Source organism: Vespa crabro, chromosome 1 (genome assembly GCF_910589235.1).
Source record: "Vespa crabro chromosome 1, iyVesCrab1.2, whole genome shotgun sequence".
Lineage (NCBI taxonomy): Eukaryota > Metazoa > Arthropoda > Insecta > Hymenoptera > Vespidae > Vespa > Vespa crabro.
Window position 1 is genome coordinate 7,682,198 of NC_060955.1, and position 23,496 is coordinate 7,705,693.

Genomic DNA, 23,496 nt, shown 5'->3' on the forward strand with positions numbered 1-23,496 from the left:
ATATTTACAAATTTATAAGGAACATTATCAGCATACATATATAATTGTATTAAATTCTATAAATAATCCTAACATTAGTTCACGATTCTTAATAGTACCTTAAAAGCATTCCAGTCAATATTACATCGGTATGCGTCGAAAATGAATAAAATTTTAATCCGAGATAATTTTTGTATATTTTATGTAAAATTTCTCTATTTTTTATTAATATTCACGATCGAATACAAAAAAAGTGGGGTTGTATAATTTTTAATATTTGATGAACATACATAAATATATAGATAATATACAATGGATAATTATTGCATTGTTATCAATAAACGAAATTTATATTAAAATAAATAATAAAAGATTTATAAAATTGGTCTAATAATTTGTTGATAAGATATTGTAATACTTTTTCACCATGATTTTAAATGATATGTAATAGGACCCCACCAAAATAAATTAAAAATATAACATAATGCTTTCAGGTACTTTTGTTATTATTCACTAAAGATATATAAAGTATTTAAATAATTTATTATATTATTTCCATAAAATTATTAGATCAAATTTTAAATTAACTCATGTATAATGTTGAAATTAATTACATATACAAACGTTCGCGTGTATTCTGTAATCAGTTTACTGTATACCTATTGTACATAAGATTTAGTAATATGTAAACGAATTAAGGCTACTAATATAAAAATAATTACTTATTTATCAATAGAAGTAATATGATTTATAGCAATAGAATGTTCCTACGCACACTGAATGTAACTGTCTTCAAGATGATAACATGTTCAACTATAAGATCTATGTTATAACGACCTGATCAGAGATATTTCAGTACAAAAAGTTTAGAAATCAAGTTTACTCGATTTTAATATAATGTGTTTGTGTCTGAATGTAAAATTGTGAATCATCTATAAAAAAAAAATGAAAATATCAATTAATTCAACTAGCACTTATATGTTTTTATATATTTCTTTTTCGTGTAAAATATAGAATATATGTGTAAGCTTTAATATTTACTAAAGATTATAATTTTGGTTTATTATGTTTAAAAATTATATATAAATAAAATTAAAATTTAAATTCTCTCCATTAATTTATAAAAATTAATTATAGGTAGAAACATATTAAGAAGATATGTAATATTATAAACATGGATATTTTATTTATATATACATATACAAACATACACAGTTTATTATTTACGAATAATGCTGTTAAAATGGTATGAGGCAGATATGTTTCAAGCAACTTATTTTATCTCTTTGTAAAATGTAAAGATACAGTATTCATAGTATTGTTTTATTCATGAAAAAAACTTTTAACAAATTCTATTAGAGCGTATCAATTTTATATGATGACAAAAAATATAAAACATAACAATATTCAAGAATATTACACCATTTCTGCAAATTTATAATTCCTTCAATAGTGGGAGGACTTATATAATTGTTTTTATTTTTTTTTATCATTATTATCATTGCTTTCTATTTATATTAATACTTATCATACCTTTAAAATATGCTATAGGGAACGTATCACTGCGCAAAGAAATGTACAGTGATATATATGTCATTATAATAGATTTTATTTGAATACACTGTATGCTGTCACATACTAAGAAATACATGAAGCAAGTAAAAAAATGTGATTATTGCGATTCATAAGCGCACGACATGGTAATAATTTATATGCTAAATAAAACCGATATAATGATGTTTTATGAAAATTGGACGTGATTGAAATATTAAAATTACATAAAAAATCAAACGAAATTTTTTCGCACATTCGCATCAATCAACTTATGCACCTATTTGCTATGATCACAGTTACATTCATAATATTATAAGTTATTATATTATATATGACCGTTGTGTCTTTATCATCATATTACTGTATATATGTACATTTTAGTTATAAATAGGTATATGTTCATTTAAATATAATGAGGTTTTAAAAGCTTATGACTAGCAGAACCTCTAATTTTTTAGTCACGACCACTATCACTATCAGGGTGTCTTTATAGTCATCACAAAGAAAAATTTTTTATAGAATTAGAATTCTATATTTTATCTATTATAATGTAAAATTCTGCTTAAAATTTCAAATAAATTGTTAAATTCTTAAAATAATTTTCAATCATTAATTTAATTGTATTTTAACATTAAAATATTGTATATAGTAGCGGTCGTGCCTAATGCATAAAAGCGAAAGTAAAACAAGTGTAGCTATTATGCAAAATTAATAATATGTAATGGTAATGCATAATAATTAGCATGATGATAAAACTAACGGAGATTTGGGGGTGTGCGAGCCCCAACGGGGTTCAGATCGAAAATGGGGAGACGAACGTAAAAAGTTGCCGGTCGTCAATATTGTGAAAATGCGAAGCTTTTTCACAGGCGTCCAGAAGTCGCTGCGCTGGCCGGACCAGAAATAAAAAGCAGTCGGGCTGGTTTGTCAATGGCATTATGAGTGGTAATACTATCACGAGTCTATGCAAACGAAGCTTTAAACAGTGACTTCGCAAGCAATATCACTAAATTATAATTTCAAAATCATATACTATGCCTTTTCTTTAATACACTGTACATACGACACCATTTAATTAATCTTTTTTTGCATTCATTCAAAGCACATCACTTTCACTTCTTCTTAATCAATTTACTCAAGAATCTCATTAATATCAATAGAAGGGCTAAGTCTGAATAGTATGCACACACATTCTCGGAACCAAACCTTTTCTATCACCTCTTGCACACAATAACCATTTATTATCAATTTCTAATATAACTTTCAATCTTTCACCTTCTGCAAATGACAGATGCCCATTATTCGATGGTACCCTATTTGTAACTGTGCGAACCTCTCTGGAATCGAGATGGACGTAGCGTTATTTTACTAATCTAGAGAAAGAAAAATATACAAAAGTAAGATAAAACTGAAAAAAAAAGAAGCGATAAATAAATGATAAAAAGAAATTGCAAACAAAACATATTATAAGCTGATAATTGAATATTAAGATAAAATTTTCATAAATATATTATATCAATAAACTTTGTCTGCCTTTAGCAAAAAATATTACATTTTAATATAATAACATGCTATACTTTTGCCATTACGTGCATCAAATTTAAATAGAAAGAAAGGAATATGTATCATAAACTAAACTACTTTTTGTTTATATAACTTTGTGTTTTATGTACATATAAACTTTGTGATTCAATATTAAATCAGTACTCTCTAAATTAAAAATAGTGTATGGAAAAAAACATTCAAAAATAAAAATTAAATCAAAATATGTATATATATGTAGAATAATTCTACCTACTTTAGCGGTTGTTTCCTTGGAGGATTACGTGTAATTGTATTTGGCCTTGGTAGAGATGTGGAAGCAGCTCGTCTTTGAGGAGATAGGAGATTCTTCTCTTTCGACATAACTCCATAGGATTTATAAGGTAAAGAGCTAGGTCGTGACAAATGAGCCCGCGACGTTCCGACTATGTCTTGATCTACACGACTCGTACGTCGTGTTTCTTGTATACTTTTCCCCCTTGTTTCTATTGGTTTCATTAATACTGTTTTGGTAGTTGATAATGTAACCGGCTTTTTCAAAGAAGGTATTCCAGAGATAGGAGACTTAACAGTTTTTACAGATCCTATTGCTACATTTGGTTGTTTAATAGGTGATGTTAAAAGTCGTGGTATTTTTGATTTTCCCAAATTCGCAGGTGTTCGCATAGGCGATAAGGGTAATGCCGTTCCCGGTTGGTTTTTTCCAGTTTCTTCTTTCCCAATCATCAATTCCCATTTTTCTTGTAGTTTCCTAAATTTAGTTTCTCCGGTAATCGTATCTTCATCGTCCATTTTAGAATCTGGACTTAATGATTTAATAGGAATCATTTGTTTTGTTGCCCCTCTATTCAATGGAGAATGTTCAAGGCTATCAGTATAATCTTCGGAATCTTCGGAAGCTAATTTTTCTAAACCATGCAATACTTTTGTCCCGACAGTGTTGTTAAAACGTTTCTTTACAACATTTTCAAGATCAGTTTTATGTGCAATGATAGACTTATCGTCATAATCATTATAAACATTAACGCAAGACCGTGGACGTATTTTTCTTGGACTTAATACAGTTCCACAATTATCTGCTTTTTCAAAATGATGATCTTTTTGAAGTAAATCAACATTTCTAAAATTTAGTCCCTGGAATATATATATAAAAAAATTTCCATGTAATTGTTCATCATGAGAGGTAATTGACAATTATTTAATTATACTTACATCTATATTATAATTGTTCATATTACCGAAACTATTATGTAATTGTCGATATTGGTATAAAAGATCAAGCTGAAATGGGCAAAATGCTAGAGGATGTAAAATATCTAATAAATTATCAACAACTTCTCGAACGTCGGTATTTGCTAATGCTCCGGTAAATAAACTATTACTGTTATAATGTCTCCGTAAAATCGATTCTCTTGTACATAAATATGCAAACCAAGCATCCAAAGCTCGCAAACTAAAAAAAGAAAAAATATAATATACATTTTCAATTCAATTTAATGCATAAGAAAGATATAAATATAATAATATAAATAAGGTGCACAATTATAGATTTTTTAATAACATTATGTTAGTCTAAAAACTCACTTCAACAGACCAAATACAAATGCATGAAATTTAAGCATTCCCTCAGTAATAATATCTTCGCCATTAATCTTTTGAACTAACTCGTTCAATGTTTTTGTAAGTGGCCCTTGCTGAGCAGAAGCCTCAACAACTTGCCATACACTGTTTGCTATTGGACCAAAAGTAGACTGCAAATGTGATTTTAGACCATCTGACATTATAGCATACAAAGTTGGGCAGAGATTACTCAAACAAAGTTGTGCACATTCATTTTTATCATTATAATTTTGCCGACCATTAGTAGGTTCAGCATTCCAATATTTGAGTAGTAAGTCAACAGCTTTGCTTGTGGATGATATCATATCTGTAATAAAATAAAAAAAAGTTTAATTACTATATATATAAATGTAAAACTGTATGAATATGGATAAATTAAATATATTAAAATAACAAACAAAAATTAATATTAACATACTTCGTTTTTCTTCTAAATCCACTTTGTTCTCAGTATTGATTTCTTTGTTTAGATCCTGAAAACATCTATCTTTATTGTGCTCATTCGTCGGGGCATTTGCATTATTTGGCTATAATTAAATACAATATATGAATATATTTAAAAAACAAAAATATATTTAATATATTTTGGTAATATATATAAAGAAAATATTACCTTTTCATCTGAATATCGTTTTTTTTCGTGTAAAGCAAAACTGACAGTCTTTTTTTGTGATTCAGCCATATCAATGTTTTTGACTACATCTTTATTCATTCTAAGTGCTAAAAATTTTCTCACGTACGATCTTAATTTAACTTCGGGATCTTCATTATCTCCTTCGCTACTTTCTGACGATAAACCACTACGTTTTAAAAATTCTTCTAATTGCTTTATATCATCTTCACTATTTTGAGAAGTTTCATAATCTACGTTCGTATTATTAACAACTTCATTCAGTCTCTCTAAAATAAAATTAGTAGCTTCTCAACAAGTTTTAAATACTTTTTATTAAACTATGAATATAAATATGTCAGAAGTAAAAATACACAAAATAAATTTTCTTTACCTGTATTACATTTTTCTTCTGTTTCGTCAACATCTTTTTCTGAATCGATAATTCTCCCGCGGCATAATAGTTGTAAATCATTATTCATATAATATGGTTCTTGTAACGACATTCTTTTATTTGGTTCAGGACACTGATCTTCTACTTCTTCCACTCCTCCCATTTCAAACATACTATATCTCTTACTTGTGGGAACTTTATTCTTTCTTAAGATACTTCTTGGTAAAGGAGGTCTTGGTGGCACTTTGCCATTGCAGCAATCAGATTCTCTATCTCCATAAGGTAATGAAATGGACCGTTTAGGTAAATTAGGATAGGTTTGCTTTGCTTGATTAACAGTTCTATGAATTTTCTTATCGTTGCTCACTAAACTTGCTTCAGAACTAATGCTATCATAGCGATACAGGTATAATGGATTAGCTACATTATTAGGAAGTAGCTGTTGATTTGTAGAGGAATCCGTCAAGATCGTAGATGAGCCTCGATATCCAGAAGATGGCTGCGTAGCAGTACTACTAGTTGAGGAAGTATTATTTGGTATAAGTTCACTTATTGGTCTTGTTTTATGTCGCATTGGGGGAGATAAACAAAACAATGGTTTTTTAGTTTGTTCATTGATATTGATATGCTCCGAAACTTCTGGCACATCATGTAATATTTTTTTATATTCAGTAGGTAAAAGGAATGTTAGCGACTCCCAATCCTTAACGTGTGAAAATCCACGTTGTTTAAGCGCATCGATATCGTTACAAGAGAACGGTCTGTTGCATCTATTTGAATGTTTCCATCCTGGTTTACTTTTATCATAACATTGAGGCTTTAATGCTACATTGTCTAATTTCGTATCTTTAATATTAAGAAATGAAAGATCTGGTAACGTATAATTAGGATATACAACATAAACAGGCCTTTTATTAACTATCGTTTCCCGTATAGAAGGGCTATCTCTTTCTGCAGGTACTTTGTAAATTAGTGACGTTTGCACTTCGTTATCTTCTGTTTCGACCATTGCTTGAATTCCTGTTGTTTTAGATATTACAGATTTATTTTCCTGAAAAACCCGTAAATGTTTTGAATGGCATTCCAAGTCATCCTGTGAAATTTCAAAATCTATTTGTTCGATATCACTGTCATGTACGAGTTCTGATTTAGTTATGCTTTCCGACAATTCTTCGACCGAGGCAGATGAAATCATGTCATCTTTATTTTCCTTATTGCTTGTAAAAGTATTTGGAATGTCAGCCAATTTATCTTTTAGACTGTTTACTTCTTTATTATTATAACAATCACTACGAACCCAATTTATAGAAAAATCTTTTTCAGGAAGTGGACGAGTACATGTATTTATATTTTTTCGCTGTATTTGTGTATTTGTATTAGTTCCACTATCACTAGCACTATTGCTTGTAGGCCAACCACTATCACTGATGGAATCAGATTGATCCAAAGTAAGACTCATTCCTTCAGCGCTCATACTCTTTTGTTTCATAAACAATTTTACTAGGCTTAAATTTTGTAACTTTTTCCCAGAAGAAATATTTCCACTACCATCGGAATTTTCGTCATTTACAGATCGACTCATTGCAGAGCCTGAATTGTGTGATTGTAATGGGTGGTTATTTGATTCAGCAGAATCAACCTGTAAAAAGATATATAATATAATAACAATAATTTAATCTTGTTTGAATATTAACATAGAGAATTATCTTTGCAATATTTACAGAAAAATTGAGATGAATATTAGTAGGTGATTCTTGAATTCGTGTAAGATCTGGTAAGCTTTGACTCCTTTTATTCATAGATATAGTTGTATTTCCTGTCCCATGTAAAAAATTTGGAATGGTATTGTTATTGCCCGAAGGATGTCGAGTTATAACCTTATTCATGGAAGAATGTTTTAAATTACTCCAAGTAGTATATATTTTAGAATCAGAACACACCATTGACGAATCTAATATAGTTCTTCGTAACCCCTTTTTTTTGTAGTAAGTTTCTGGTACTTCGTATGTTTCTGGTTTTTCTATGTAAAAACAATTTTACAATTTAATATTATTTTAATGAGAATAATTCATAAGTTTTTAATACCAATCTTCTTTATATAAGATTTATTTATTTTATTCATTTATTATTGATTTACCTTGATTTTCGAAATCTGGAGAACTATCAGAATACATTGTAATACTACCTTCAAAAGCAATAGTATAATTATTTTTATTATTTGCTTGACAAGTTAACAGCATATCTTCACAGTCCAATGAATCTACACTGTAACTACCTGCTGGCGGTAGCACAGGTGTTTCTTTCACAGGAGAGAATAATAATGATGATTTGCATATAGACATTGTATCAGTTGTTGAACAAGCAGATTCTTCTCCCTTTAAATAAAAATTAAAAATAATGAAAACATTTATATAGATATACATATAAATCGTTCTTAATTATGTGTTTTATAATAGTTAGTAAGTTATTACTTTCATGCAATAAGTTCATTATCATGATTATACTACTGTTACATAAAATATATATCATTTTTATTGGTTACAATTACTTGCACTTATATTAATCTAACAGTTAACATTATTATAATACAATGCATTACAAGTTAGAATATATTAAATCTGTCCTACATATTTTGTATGGGTTATAAATGATTTCGTAAGAGATTTTTGCAATGAAGTTTGAAAATTAATGGAAATTGCACAGGTATTGTCATACCTGGCTGCTGGTGTGTGGGCTGATTGAAGAACCGATGTCAAGTTTTTCCATGACGGAGCCAGATATACTGGCATAACGTTCCCTTTGATAGTTAAACTGCCATAATAATGGAACACATTTAAAATTTAATGTGTACTAATCTGACTAGTCGAGCGATGTATTGCACATAAAGTATATACTTATATTGTAGCTTTTATATATATTTTGTTGGAAGTTTCTGTATGTTTAATATGTTATATTAAATAAATAAATAAATGTATATTTGAGAAATATGAATTTGGTATTTAAGGGTAACAAATAATAATTATTTAAAACTGTTATCATACAAGACAGTGTTGGATCATTAAAAACACATGTACTACAAATCCTTTGAAATGCATGGTATTAATGATAAAATTAAGTATATATCAGATGTAATAATAACATAATAAAACTTAAAAAAGTAAAGTAAGTATGTGCGATGTGTGCATATGTGCTCTATATGTGTTAATAAAATAATAAAATAAATATTGAAAGAATATTAACCTCTGAATGTTGAACTGGATCAGTACACATAACTGGTAAAGCAGTAAGAAGAGTGTGGATGTCTGCACTACGAAAACTTTCCATATCAATTTCTGCTAAATTAGCATCCAAATTACGAGACAGATCATCATAATAACCCACATCTTCCCGGGAATATGATGCAGAGAGTGAAGACAGAACACTAGGATGGACATGTAATCCTCCATCTTTGTATCTAAAAGTTGGCAAAATTAAAATATCTTTTTAGAGAATGAATCTTAATAGTAATGTTTTATTTATTTATAAATATAATCTGTTTACCCATAATCTGTACACCACTGATATTCCACATTGTCTTGTATAAAGTCTGAACCAATAAGATCTTGCTGCATAGAATCTGTTGCAGGATTGGAATTGCAATCCGATCCTGGTGTTTGCGGATCTTCCATGACTGCAGCTCCTTTGCCTGCACCTGGAAAATTTTATAAATATATAGTTTTATTTTTCTTATGTCTTCAAGATAATTAAATCAATATTAAAATATTAAAACTATTTATTATTAAAATATTTATTAATATACAATATTTAACAGTTTAAGTAGAATATTAGAAAATATTAGAATATTTCATATTTTGTCTATCTGCCTGTTCATATATAATCCATAAAATTTGAATATTTGGATATTATATTTATATTATTTTCATTGATTTTGATGTAAAAGGTCAAATTTATTTATAAATACGAAGATCGTGCGATTATAAATAAAAAAGAAAAACACAATAAAAAAGATTGCAAAAAATTCTGTAGTTTGTTTTCAAAACAAAACATGATTACGAAATAGTTGTAATACGATATTTTCCATGCTATCTCAAATAATACGTGCATGGAGACACAAAACATTAGAAACTTTTCAGTCATTCAATCATCATCGCCAAAGAATACTCGAAATAAATAGAGAACTTAATCCTTCGCCTAATCTTGATTTATGATTATTGTGATTAAACGACGAATGCCACTTAACAAAAATAATTTTAATTAATAATGTAACAAAATCGAGCGAGTTCAATTGTATAAATTAGAATTAATTCTGTTCATAAATATATTTTCAGATTTATGCAATAAAACGTATTACTTTCTTAAAGATCATATTATTTCTGATAATTGCCACTGAGAGAAAAACTTCCATTGCATATTATTAAACATCCCTTGCATACTTTCGTTTATATATATGTAACAGAATTGTGTTACTCATGGTCGTCACATTGTTGCGTACCGATTGTCAGATCGATCTGTCATTGGTGTAACGAAGATGGTACATCGAATACTAAAATTTTAAGACGTATATTTTCTCGTTTGAAACGCGAAAAAGTTAGTATTCCTAGAAATCGAATTAACAAGATTAAATTGGAACTTACCAGGAAGAAAATGTTAATTTAATGACATGTCGTTAAAAAATCTTGACAAATGTAGAAAGAAAAGAAATATTTTTCTTTCGTAATACACTGTTCGCAATCGGATTACAATAGGTCGATTTTCCTTACATGGTTATCGTTCGATCGATTTCTCGGTCATTTAACGACAAAGATGAACGACATATCTGTTTAAGGCCACGATCGAATTGATCACGTTCCTTTCCTGCTACGATTCGACAATGCCAACGACGAGGCACTGATAAGAACGTCTCTTATTTTTCTCCTCCTTCCCGCCAACACCGCAGCCGTATATCGTTACGATAAAATGGGTATGGCAGTGTCGTGACGTCACCTCCAGCTTTACCAATCATCTTATATAGTAAATAGCTAAATATTTTGCGCGCCAATTTTAAAATCATTTGAATTCGAATTTTCTTCAAATCTCCTAAGTATGTGAGTAATTCTTTACGCACATGAAAAACGTATATGATATTATTTGTCGTTATTAAATTATACATAATTTCATATATAATATAGGCAATTCCTACTTTATAAAAAATTATCGGCTTAAGATTTTTTTTTTTAATAGACTGATAAAGACTTGTTTATTATATTGTGTTTATGTGGGAAATGTAAATCCTCGTTTTATGAAAAAATAATTGCCTATGTTAATATTTCATATCTATTGTATATCAATATTTGTTGGAGTATTTGTCATGCCTCAGTAAGAACTTAAAGAAGCAAAAATATGCGCCATTCGTAAGCCGGAAATATCAATCCTTATTTGTGACGTCAACTCTCTCGAGTAGTTTACTATCTTTAGCTTTCCTACATATTCCGATCTAATAATTAATAATCTATAATAAAGATGCCAACTTTGATTATTAAATAATAAATAAATAAAAGAATTGATAATTTCTATAAATGAAAATTTTAGTTAGTTATGTTAAGCAATTAATGTTTCGAATATTTCATGCATAATGATTAAAGAATTTTATATTGAATCGCAATTCAAGTAGAAAGTGTTATTACTAGCATAGCGTGACTTTATTTCTAAAAAAACGTTCATATTGTATACACAATAATTTTCTGTTTACGTTCGTCAAATGATTTAATAATGTGCAACAAAATCATTTTCGTCATTTGCAGAAAAATTCGAAGATAAAATCTAAGTTTTGAGAATAGAAATTGATACCTGAAGAAATTGTTATCCATTTCATCGCCGTGGCCGCGGCGAATTGGTTTTGCGTCTAGTATTTACACACGATAAATGCTAACCGAAAACACCCATTTCTTCGACCATATGGTGACGAGTTGCCTGTCACTTACACTACTGTTAGAAATTCATTTTAACTGCGCCTATGGAGCATGATCGCTCATGCGGCGCATGTGCACTGTAGGATTGAATGTAAAGGGTGGGCAAATGGAAGTCGAATATAATCGAATGCATATATGTATGTATGTCTCGGCTTTAAAGACCCGAGTGGTTTCGCTCGATCGGAGCTTTAATTCTTGATCCAATGATGAAGCGTTATACGTATAAATTGTATGTATATACATTCGTTTCTCAATTTTAATGTCGTCATTCTTCTTTTATATTTTTATTTCTTTCTTTCCGTCTCCCTTTCTCTCTCTTTTACTCCTCTCTCTATTTCTTTCTCTCTCTCTCTCTCTCTCTCTCTCTCTCTCTCTCTCTCTCTCTTTCACTTACATATTAGATCACACTCAGAGTAATTTATTAATTTATGAAAAATAATAAATTCCTCATCAATTTTTGTTATGTATTTTGTTATGTATACATGCAAGAATTTTTAAAACAAATTTACTGTCCTGCTGTCTCTTCGATGTCAAACAAACAAATGCTGATTCATTTGTTTTCAACAATATTTAAACGTTATTTATTATTAGTTTATTTTATCGTTATGTCTTTGCGATTTTTCCTTGTTATTGCTTAAAAAGGAATGAATTGATTGTTTGTGATCGAATACTATTAAAAACAAATACAAATGTTCATTTATTGATATTCTTACTAATGATCATGTTTAGTATTGTTCATATATTTTTGTTATTATTGTTATTTCTTTTATTTAATTTTTTTATTAATTTGTAAATTTGTTATTTTTAAAAACTTTTTCTTAACTTATTCAATTTCACTATACGTTTATGTAAACTTACACGCATGTCGTATACATGCATATACATATACATACGTATTTCGTACGATGTGTATATGTATGATAAACTACTTTCTCTATATATGTGATGTATGTAATTTTTTAATAGTAGAAATTATGATCAATAAGGAAGTCTATGGAGTAGTTTATCAATGATTCTATATTGCATTAAAATGGTTAAAAAATTTAGTGAATCTACGAAGTAATTAGTTAATAAAAAGTTTACGAATAAGATAAAAAAACGAGTCAATGATTCACGAGTATTGATAAAACTCATTGGATTCATAACTTCGTTTTATTCATAGACTTGTTTATTAACTAACCTCATCGTAAATATATTATTATTAACCCTTTCCTTACTAAAGGACTATAGTTATTCAACGTTGAATGTTCTCTATGTACTAAAAGTGACTATGATCATTTGACAAAATTCTCTTTGAATTAAGAATTCTAGGTGAATGTAGTATATTTTGAGATATAATAGTTATATATTAATGTCATATAATTTAAATAAGAAACCAATAATTTGCATAATATGACAAAGTATCAGATGTTATGCTCTGCAGTAACAGAAGTACACTCACTATTTAATTGTCCCGTACAGCGATAACGTACTAGCGGTCAACTTTGTCATTAATTACAAATTAAATACGTTTTTGAACGATCGTATATGGAACGAACCTTGGCCTTTTTTTGTATTCAGCATGATGTATTGTATTTTGAATATATGATATACGCTTTTGGCGAGAGTACGTGCTAAAAATATTAATCTAATCGATTAAACATAGTTCAATTCAATTCTTTCGCGATTTATTCTACAATACAGTAGCGAACTTGTCCTACCGAGAAAAGAAAGAAAAAAAGAAAAAAATTACAATATAATTATTCGCGTCGACAGTGCCGAGGGCGTGAGATAATTTTAGCACCAAGTAAAATGCCGGAGAAGAAGTCGAGAGCCAAATTTCGCGAATCGTTGCAAAATTTTACGTAGTTATGCATCCACGAAACATGATACGAGAATTTCAAAAATTTGCTTTTTTATCGTACTTAATGATTATGTTGTGTATAATTTTTTAGATAAATACGAGATTAGACGAATGATGAATGAATTTATCATTGATTCTTACGATATTAATGAATTTTACAAAAATTGTATTAAATGTTTATTTAATTGATCTCAAACGTAAATTTATCAACGATAATTCTTTTTGATTTATTTCTCAATTTCCGTATGATTTAGTTATCTTTTCAAAATACTTAATGCTTCAATTAATCTGTGAGTTTTTCTTGTCACGAAGATGACAAAAGACCACGGTTTGAAAATATCATGTGTAAAGAAGAAAAGGAAGCATTCTTTTGACTGTCCTTCGAGAAAAGAAAGGGTGTTTAAAGAAAAAAGATTCTCTCTCGGAGTGCAAGAAGTAAAATAGTAGTAGTCCTCTATTTATAGCAAAAGAACCGTATGCAAGAGAAGCTCGTTATATACACAAAGTCTATCATGGCCACAGAGAAAGAGAGAGAAAGGAAAGTGAGCGAGAGAGAGAAAAAGAGAAAGAGAGAGAGAGAGAGAGAAAGAGAAAAGAAAAGGGCGAAAGAGAGAGAAACACATCTGTAGAGGTATTTGAACTGTTGAAAAAAGATCGGCTAGAATTTCACCATATGCTGTCTCTGCGTAGTCGAGGGCGTTGCAGATCGTTACTTAAATCATTAGAAATGCGTTCGCATTGAAACGTTTGATCCCTCGCATTCGACATTTTCGAGGATACAAATACAAACTTTTATTTCAGATATACCTTGTTAGAAATCGTGTGATCGTTTAGACATTTCATTGAAAAGATATGTTGATGTAAAGTAAATATAGAATTAGAAACGTTGTCTAAACTTGAAAAGAATCCAAAAAGCAATGCAAAAAGACAAGAAGTATGATTCACTTGATTAAATCAAGCATTATGAAGAGAAGTGTTTCTCTTTTGGCACGAGCAAGAAAGCGGATTCTGTATGGTAACATTAAAAAAAAAAAAAAGAAAAAAAAAAGATTTTTAAATATACAATCAAAAATACAATTAAAAATACATCTATATGTTCTTACACTGTTTCTGAAGAAAATACATGCATTTATCGCATGGAACTCGATAATAATTCCAATCCTGTCGTTTACGACAGGACAAGGAGGGTGATTGCTGTTGTTCATGTTGTTGTCGCAATGGTGGTGATGGCGGTGGCCTTTTTCGTGGCCGTTGTCGACGTCGCGATGGTTGAAGTGACGGACTCACGCGACCAGCAGAGAATTCTGCTATCTTCATGATGACGCACAACAGAAGCACTATCATCATTTGTCAATCTTTGCGGTTTCGTCGTTCTAGCACTTTTACAGCATAGCGATACTTTTCTCACTAGCGTGCATCACATCGGGTTACACTCGTCACGTTTCCTTTATGTTCTGTCGCTACGCGACATCAAAGTCCGTGCTAAAACGCAGTTTTTCAAATACTGTTTTGCACTTTTCTTTTTACTATCTCTCTTTTTCTCGTTCTCCTTTTTTCTTTTATTTTTTACATCATGTTCCACTTCATACACGGAAGTTCGCTCAAAGACCGAAGTAACATTGTAACATTACACTTCACTCTTACTTTATACTTACTTTATACAATTTTCCCTATGTAATGGAATGGAATGAAAAAGGTTCAATGTTAATTCGTTTATAGTTTTCCTCTCGGTAAGTTGTTTTATTTCTTGCACACCAAAACGATACTAAAATCTCGCATTCGTCCGATGATACTTATTGCTGATGCGTGAATGCCTGTGGGTTTACTTATCGCGTGGGTTAGACCCTGTTTTGCCTTTACGAGACGACTTTCCGTCGAAGAATATCGGGAAAATTTTGAAATCGGGTTCTGTTACCTTTTCTATCTGTATAATTGGGTTGAGGGGAGTAAATATATTAATTTTTGTTGACATATCTCTTCTAACTTATATTCTTTATACGTATTTATCGAAACACTTCCGTTTTGTGAATATGATCTATTACGTTTGAACTTTTGTTAATAATAACTTTTTTTATCTTGAAGATAATCTGAACATTCGAATAAATAACAAATAAGCACTTGAAAAATGTAAATAACTATCAGGTAAGATGACTCACTGTGACATGGTTCTTCGTCATTATTTAATTTTGATGAGAACATTTCCTTTGAATAGCTTTTACGATAATGTTTTTAATAATGTACGTTGTTCTTTGTTAGATAGTCGTTAAACGTATGCAACTTGAAACGTGACCTTCGTTGTCATAATGAAATAATTTATAGCACGTCACAGAACTATCTACTTTTGTTGTACAATTAAAACTTCTACATAAGAAAACGATTAACAAAAGCAATCTATTGTAATAATTACAAAAAACTTGTGATTTTAAATTAAGAATATTGGATTTATCACTGAATTACTGAGAAATCAAAATCTAAATGTTTCTTTATCGATACAAATAAGCTTCGATAACAGTTTCGATAAAAATTTTTAACGCGTAATGGTACAAAAATAATCATGACAGTATTGTATCATTTCAAATTTGACCGAATTGAAAATTAATGCAATGACATAAACATCTTCTGTGAATAATATTAATAATTACGAAGTTAGTCAATTAAAATATATAAAATGAAAAATTATAAGGACTAGTCTACGTCAAAAAAATACAAACGCGATATTCTCGTATAGTATCCATTTTGGGCGCCGTACTTACTGCCAAGAAAGATAGTAATAATAGTTGCGTTAGCCAATACGCAACTGTCAAGCGCTTAAATTACAAGTGGCGAAGCAATTGTTTCGAGTTAATCGAACGTTCGAGTATAATAAAGAGGGTTCGTCGGAGCGTAGATCGTACTAAATTTGGACGTTACTTTTTGCCAAACTGATCATTCGAGAATCGAAGATACTGAATCATCCGTCTAATCGACAATCCGTATAATAGAAGTTTAATTGAGTTTAAGTACTTAGTTAATTTTAATTCTTTCTCATTGAAATCCTGATTATTATCTGTTAATTTAATTATATTTTATGGTACATGAAATATAAAGGACACAAGGAAAAACGTGCTTTATACCTTAGAATTAGGATATTTCTATGTACAAATTGAAAGTATTTGATCTATTATACGACTGAAAATATTTTTATCTAATGAAATACTCCTGTTAATAATTATTACAACGGGAAAAAATTCATTTTCTCAGTTTTGAAATAAGCTATTTTTAACTCAGATCCAATAGTTATAATGTTGTATGTTAAAAAGTTCAATAATTAATTCAAAATTCATTTGTCATTCTCTATATCGACTTCAATAGTTTTCTTTTCTTTGTTTCTTTTTTTTTTTTTTTTTTTAATGAACATTTTACACGTACAGTCGAAAAGGTATGAAAGAAACGTTTCGATGAATTTTTCATATCATAAATGAGTCATATATCGCGCTTCGATTTCAATTATTCTAGAAAACATAAGAGAGAGCATTGAAATGTTCAGTTATCGTCGTGAGATCGTTTCCTCAGAGACGATGGACCGAAATTTCAACGCCCTCGGTTAACTATAATGAAAACACTGACGGAACTGGAAGGAGAAACATCTGGCGAACTTCAAAATTCCAGTAGTCCCTTAACTCAAGTATCAGAAACTGTTTCCAGGAGACGTTTATCAGAGTTAAGTCGATTCATGCGTTAAAAGCACTACGATGCTCAACGATCTCCAGGCGAGGAAATACCGAACGTTTGACTTAAATGACGTCCATTAGACAAAATTCTCGTATCCGTTTGGTACGTGGGTGCAACCGGCGTATCCGTCACAGTGCAATAAGTCGTCTTTGGTCTACGCACTAAACGTGCACTAAAAACGCGCACACATAGAAACTTAACTCACAGTATATATTTTATACGTTTACATACGTATCTATATGGAAAACACACACATAGGAGATAGATATGAAATTGCACATAAAGAAATAAAAATGTCAAAAACTTTTTTTAACAATTCTTTTATCCGCATAATCACATTAAAAAAGAGAGAAAGATAGAAAGGCGAATACTTTAACACTGATTCAAAAATGTCAAAAGCATTCAAAGTTTATCATAATCCGCTTTGAGGCTATATACGCTTCTCCCAAAGGGTTTCTTATCTGTTGTTACTTAACGGAGAAGAGTATTCTACTACCCTTTCCTCTCTATTTCTCTTTCTTCCTTTCTTCCTTCCTTCCTTTCTTTCTTTCTATCTTTCCTTCTTTCTCTAGGCACGAGTTTCGTGTTTATTTCGGTGGAAATCGTTTTCTGGACCACGGTCTGAGTCAGACTGCCCTAGCGGCGTGCGTCCTGCGCGGGAGAGCTCTTGCACACGGCACGACACGACGCGGAGTTTAATCTCTATTAATAAATACTCGGTGTGTCTGGTTCCTCCGGTCGGAATAGAGAGCACAGAACAAGAGTAAGAGAGAGATAGATAGAGATAGATAGATAGATAGGTAGAGAGAGAGAGAGAGAGAGAGAGAGAGAAAGAGAGAGAGAGAAAGAGAGAGAGAGAGAAAGAGAGAGAAAGAGAGAGAGAGAGAGAGAGAGAGAGAGAGAGAGAGAGAGAGAGAGAGAGAGAGAGAGAGAAAGCTAATCTGTACACCGAAATGTAGGAGTACTTTCAAGGATCTCTAATTTTTGAATCCACCACACCACCTGTTTTATCAATCTATACGATGCTACAGAGAAGCGTTATACTACAGTATAATATTGTCGAGGATAGGAAGTAAGACTCAACAATAAAAGGGTGCCTTGAAAGGACATAGTGGGATCTAAGAAAAAAGTATTCCTTGAAAAAGGGTTGAACACGCTAAAAGAAAATCATAATGCAAGCTTTCTATCGTTTTTTAATATGTCCTTAGTCATGCGGGAAACGATGACGTAGCTCTTATGGGGATCGAAAGTCAACGTCACTCGAGATACGTTTCTTTTCTTTTAATTTCTTTTTGCTCGACTTTCCGCTCACGTCGTAACGATCGATCTTTCGATATATATTGTTTTTATTTTTCTTTTCTATTTCATTTCTGTTGCTCTACGAAGTTCTCCTGTGTACCTTGTTCGATGTATTTCCTGAGGGATTTGTAGGAGATATTTATGTATTTCATTTGTTTCCAATCACTATATACTGTGTATATACATACATATCTACATATATACATGATAAATCATCGAGATGATGTCTACTAAGTTTTTTTTATCGAACAAGCTGAAAGATATTTTTATAAGGCATTGACTTTTTGAGTCCCATATCAATTAATATCTGACTTTATGTTAACGTCGTTAATTATGTAGAATGATATTGCATGGGCTACAATCGCCTTGGGTATGTAAATGCGAGTGTGGATTCGCGATTTGTTATATAAGTGTACAACGACCTTAACACTTATTGATTTTCACCATACAAGTTCCTTGCTACAGTAGCCGAGGACAAAACTAGTTCGTTAACTAGAAACGATAACAAATTTTTCTACATTTATGAAGTTTCATTTCTGCCAATATTTTCTCAAAATTGAAAAACTTTGCAAACTGTTTAACTTTACAAACTGACATAAAAAAAGTCAATTTTATTATATGTAACGAATAAATACGTATGTCTGTAGTTGATAAATCTTTGAATTTATTCGAGATGAATATTTATTGAGAAAAGTTAATGGTTTGTGAACACATGTTTTGATATATAAAAAACAATAAGAAAATAGTTCTAATATCAACGATTGTGTCATTTATCAATTTGATGTACAAAGCTTGAAAAACAAAAAAATAATGTTTCCAATTATAAAAGTAATCATACTGGCCGTTGTTATGACCCTTTTTAGAAGAAGGATACCGTTGATAAGTAAAGATATATTTGTAAGTATCGATTTCCAATACGTTTCCACCTATATATATAAGGGAGAATCATTGTCTCGAATTGGAATAATAAAATCTTCGTGTTTATTACTTTTTTTTTATAGCTGAGGCATAAATGATAATTCGTTTTTCGATAAGGGTCTTTCTATCTCGTCTTTCCGATCGAATCATTTTGTCTTTTAATGATCGATCTGGAATAATATGTACAAACGATTTTTACTTACCGATACGTTCTCCGTTGCTACGGACAATATCCGTTGCCAGGGCCTATAAAAGATAAAATAAAATCGAATTAATTAATGAAAATATTTAGATATGTACATATATCGATTAATCGTCGTGTGAAAATTTTTTTATATTTTTTTCTATTAAAATCGTTTTATGTGGCGCCAATAATTCTGATTTGTTGATGTCTTTCATAGTTTCCGATTCGCGAATCGTTGCTTTATTTTCAGCCGTTTATATACTCGAACAGAAGGGGTTAGTATTTTTGGACGAATCATAGTGCATTTCCTCTCCGTGACTCAAGAGTCACGATCCATTTTGTTAGGAGACTAGAGTTAAAGAAGGGTTCATGTTTTTATTAGAATCTCGAATAAGCTAAGTAAAATGTTTAATAATGATGAAGATCAGAAAGAGTATTAAAAAAAGAATATTAAGAATCTTATCTATTAAAAAAAATGAGAAACAAATATCTTTTATATAGATCTATATTATATATTTCTTGTATTTGTTGGAATATTACGAGTAGAAGTAACTATTAGGGGGACCGAAAAGTAATGTCGCGCATGTCGATATTTGATTGTGATTAAAAATAAAAACTTGTTAAAAATTTATTCGTTTGAATTTAATTTAAGAAAGCGACATTACTTTCCGGTCCACCTAATATTTATTTACTACATTTTTCGAGTATTTTGGAATATATTAACAGCAAACTTCTACATTATTCTTATTTCTAAAGATTGCAAACTAAAGATTGAACGGCGCCCAATATTCGCATAAGAAATTTATGGAGTATATAGTCGCAAATCTTTATGAATTTCATAGCTGCAAGTATTTTACGATGTTACTCGCACAGCTAGTTCTGAAATAATAAATCGTTTAAAAATCCGTGTCAATATATTTACTTGGTGTATTTCTGCTATCTCTCTAGGCGTTGCATTATAATTGGCTTTAACAAGGATAAAACAGACAAAGAATAAAACAGAATGATACTTAAGTCACCTCTACGACCAACAGAAGTAACAAAATTGCATAACTTTAAGAATACTAAGAAAATGAGGCCACGAGATTCTAATAAGTGTAACTATATACTGGTGAATGATAAAACATGCACATCTCTGTTCTTACGTGTCATTAAATATTCTAAAATTCTATCAAATTCAAGCTAAGATGCAAATTTGTATTTCGTTATTGTCTTATTCAATCGTAAAATAAAATTGTAATAAGATAAAAGTTATCCGATCATCTTTGGATATGCACATGTTCGATCAATTCTTTAAATAACAAATTTCTTATTTAAAAATATTCTCCTAAAATAGAAGTCTTTTGTGAAAATGAATAAATTATTATATATAAAGCCATTATTAATAAATGCAAAAGAAAATTCTATGGATTTGTAAGAGTATCTGACATTTTAATCGATAAACGTATATTGCGCGCTATGAATCTAACAACTTCTAATGTTTCTTGCTATTCTTGCATACGATCATTAACTTTTCGATGGGTTTATGTAAAAAAAAGGGAACAACCCTTCGTTTTATGGTAGGAGATTATTCTCAAAGATACTGGCTGAAAATACATTAAAAGGCGCGCACGTCGGTGATGAGATTAAAGGTAACCTTCTCATCGATTTTCAGTCTTCAAGGGTCAATGACGTATTACGTGCATAGAACTAATACAAATGAATTTTACAAAAGATTTTTTCAAAAAAATTATACCAAGTAGTAAAAAAATGAATTGAAAATTGAACGAGACAAGGATGAATCTTTATTATAATGATAGTATAATATTACTATGATTGTTTGTTCACGTTGTAAGTCAATAAGAATGAAGTATATTATATTAATATTCTGCTAAAAAAAAAGACTATTCCTCATTATCTTCATATGTCTAATATGCAAGAACATAGAAACGCCCACGCGATGTGCCAGTAAGTAGAACCAGTCGATATCAGAGAAGGTAAAACAAGAGAGAGAGAGAGTGAGAGAGAGAGAGAGAGAAAAATCTTGGTACTTACGTTCATGTTATAGATACAGCTGACAGTCGATTCACGAAACACTCACTTACACAAATTTGACGACATCTCAATAACATTTCACAAACGTTTTCACTGACTTATGATCAAACGATATTATTGACTTATACACATGACACTCGCAAAAATTGTCACAGGGAAATGCTTCCAAGAACGTGTATTCTATCTGAGTAACTCTGGAGCGGAGAGCCCCTCCCTGACTGCAACTACCCCCTGTTTAATATCGAATGCGCATGCTTCGATTTCGGGCTGATGTTTCGGGCTCACAAAAGAGGGTTTGATCACGCTCCCTTACGATCGTCCTCAAAATTACATTTGTCTTAAGTCTTAGTAAAAATTAAATTCAAAAAACTATTACAAGATTTCTTTCACCGAAATTTTCCATTTTTAAAATCGTTTCTTAAACATACTAATGTTCCAATATTTTCCTTGTAATTAAATCACAATATGAATACATCTACAAAAACAAAAATTACTTATCTTAAATTTTCAAAACTTAAATTTTTTGTATTGAACACAATGAAAACAAATATTCAATATATGTCGGCCTTTTATTTGAAATCAGACGCAGAATATTTATAATTTTGATTAGATTTTACTTTTTATATTAGATTATACTTTCTTTTCTTAATTTATTTAAATAAATGTCAATTGTATTATATATATAATACAATATATATATATATATATATATATAAAATATATATATTGTATAATATATATATATATATATATATATATATATATATATATAAAATTTGTCTAATATTTGAATTAGATTTTCCAATGTTTACTTCACAAAATATAGTTTTGTTTTTTCAATAACTTCAATATACAATATAGAGAAATAGAGATTACTTTCACATTTTAATATATATAATATATAATATATAATATATATATTTTATATATATAATATATAATATATAATATATAATATATATATTTTATATATATATATTATATATATGTATATATATAAAGATTTTAAAGTTATTGTCATTTATATTTTTTATATTTGTATCTTTCTATCTTTTCGTAAAAATGGTGCAAAATAGTATCGCGACTCTAAGGCGGCTTTATATTGATTTTCTCAGGTTTGAAGTTTCAGACAGGAAGTCTTTACTTCTTCGTATACTTTGAATCTTCTTTAAATCGCAGGTAGATGTCAGGCAGTTATAGTAGAAGAAACTATATAAAGATATTTTGAACTGTCTAAATTTGTCGAGAGACATTTTTTAATATACATTTTTTTTTCAAGAAATATTTATCACATACGTATTAATTAACTATATTAATTAACTATATTTTTAAATTATGAGAGTAATATAATTAATTTATTCGATTTACACAATTATTATTAACATTTAATGTTTATTAGAAAGAGAAGAACAATATAATTTTACTTTTCTTTAAATTTCAAAGGCAATTTATTTAATTATGAGACGTATATAGCATTATTGACGTTGATTGGTTAAAAAAATTAATTTTCGGGACGGGAAATTAAATTTAACTTTTTCCATGAAAATTGATTAGTTTATAAGTAAAATAGCTAAAATAATTAACATTAAATAACAACTGTTAATATGCGATAATAATAAACTAAAATGTATACATATAATTTCTGAAAAATATCTTAAAAATGGAATAATATAATTTAAAAAATAGGTTTCTATTTTACACGGACAATCATTTACATATTCTTCTGTATACATGTTTTCAATTTTTTGTTATATTTTGGGTAAAAGTAAAAGCACTTGATTTATTAGATTGTTTTTATAAAATAAGTTCATGTGAATTAACAAATCTAAAGTTCAATTTTTATTTGTACTAGTACTTTTT

General features: G+C 29.6%; 1 protein-coding gene across 11 annotated transcripts; it reads right to left on the reverse strand.

The window, feature by feature from the left end:
- Nucleotides 1-1,566: 1,566 nt before the first annotated feature.
- On the reverse strand, nucleotides 1,567-21,844 carry LOC124433140. Of its 11 annotated transcripts, none has more exons than XM_046982873.1 (14): nucleotides 21,637-21,844; nucleotides 19,622-19,664; nucleotides 9,240-9,390; nucleotides 8,940-9,153; nucleotides 8,415-8,510; nucleotides 7,837-8,074; nucleotides 7,421-7,719; nucleotides 5,700-7,338; nucleotides 5,309-5,595; nucleotides 5,114-5,222; nucleotides 4,660-5,002; nucleotides 4,288-4,528; nucleotides 3,332-4,209; nucleotides 1,567-2,870 (listed from the first exon to the last, which is right to left on the reverse strand). In XM_046982873.1, exons 1-14 carry the CDS (start codon nucleotides 21,640-21,642, stop codon nucleotides 2,699-2,701), a joined length of 4,716 nt encoding a protein of 1,571 aa, XP_046838829.1. In that variant the 5' UTR covers nucleotides 21,643-21,844; the 3' UTR covers nucleotides 1,567-2,698. The 11 variants fall into 11 exon arrangements, with proteins under 11 accessions (XP_046838829.1, XP_046838782.1, XP_046838800.1 ...); XM_046982826.1 differs by lacking the exons at nucleotides 19,622-19,664; nucleotides 21,637-21,844 and adding exons at nucleotides 14,594-17,436; nucleotides 17,573-17,937; XM_046982844.1 differs by lacking the exons at nucleotides 19,622-19,664; nucleotides 21,637-21,844 and adding exons at nucleotides 14,594-15,160; nucleotides 17,097-17,937.
- Between the last annotated feature and the right edge of the window lie 1,652 nt (nucleotides 21,845-23,496).

What these genes read in the sequence shown, in the direction of transcription:
- LOC124433140 (XM_046982826.1), bottom strand. Translation starts at nt 14,837, where the DNA reads ATGATGATAGTGCTTCTGTTGTGCGTCATCATGAAGATAGCAGAATTC. An exon ending in AGAAGAAAAATGTAATACAG is followed by an intron (nt 5,596 to 5,699) that starts GTAAAGAAAATT and finishes ATTTTATTTTAG; the next exon opens with AGAGACTGAATGAAGTTGTT. An exon ending in CCAAGGAAACAACCGCTAAA is followed by an intron (nt 2,871 to 3,331) that starts GTAGGTAGAATT and finishes TCTCGATTCCAG; the next exon opens with AGAGGTTCGCACAGTTACAA.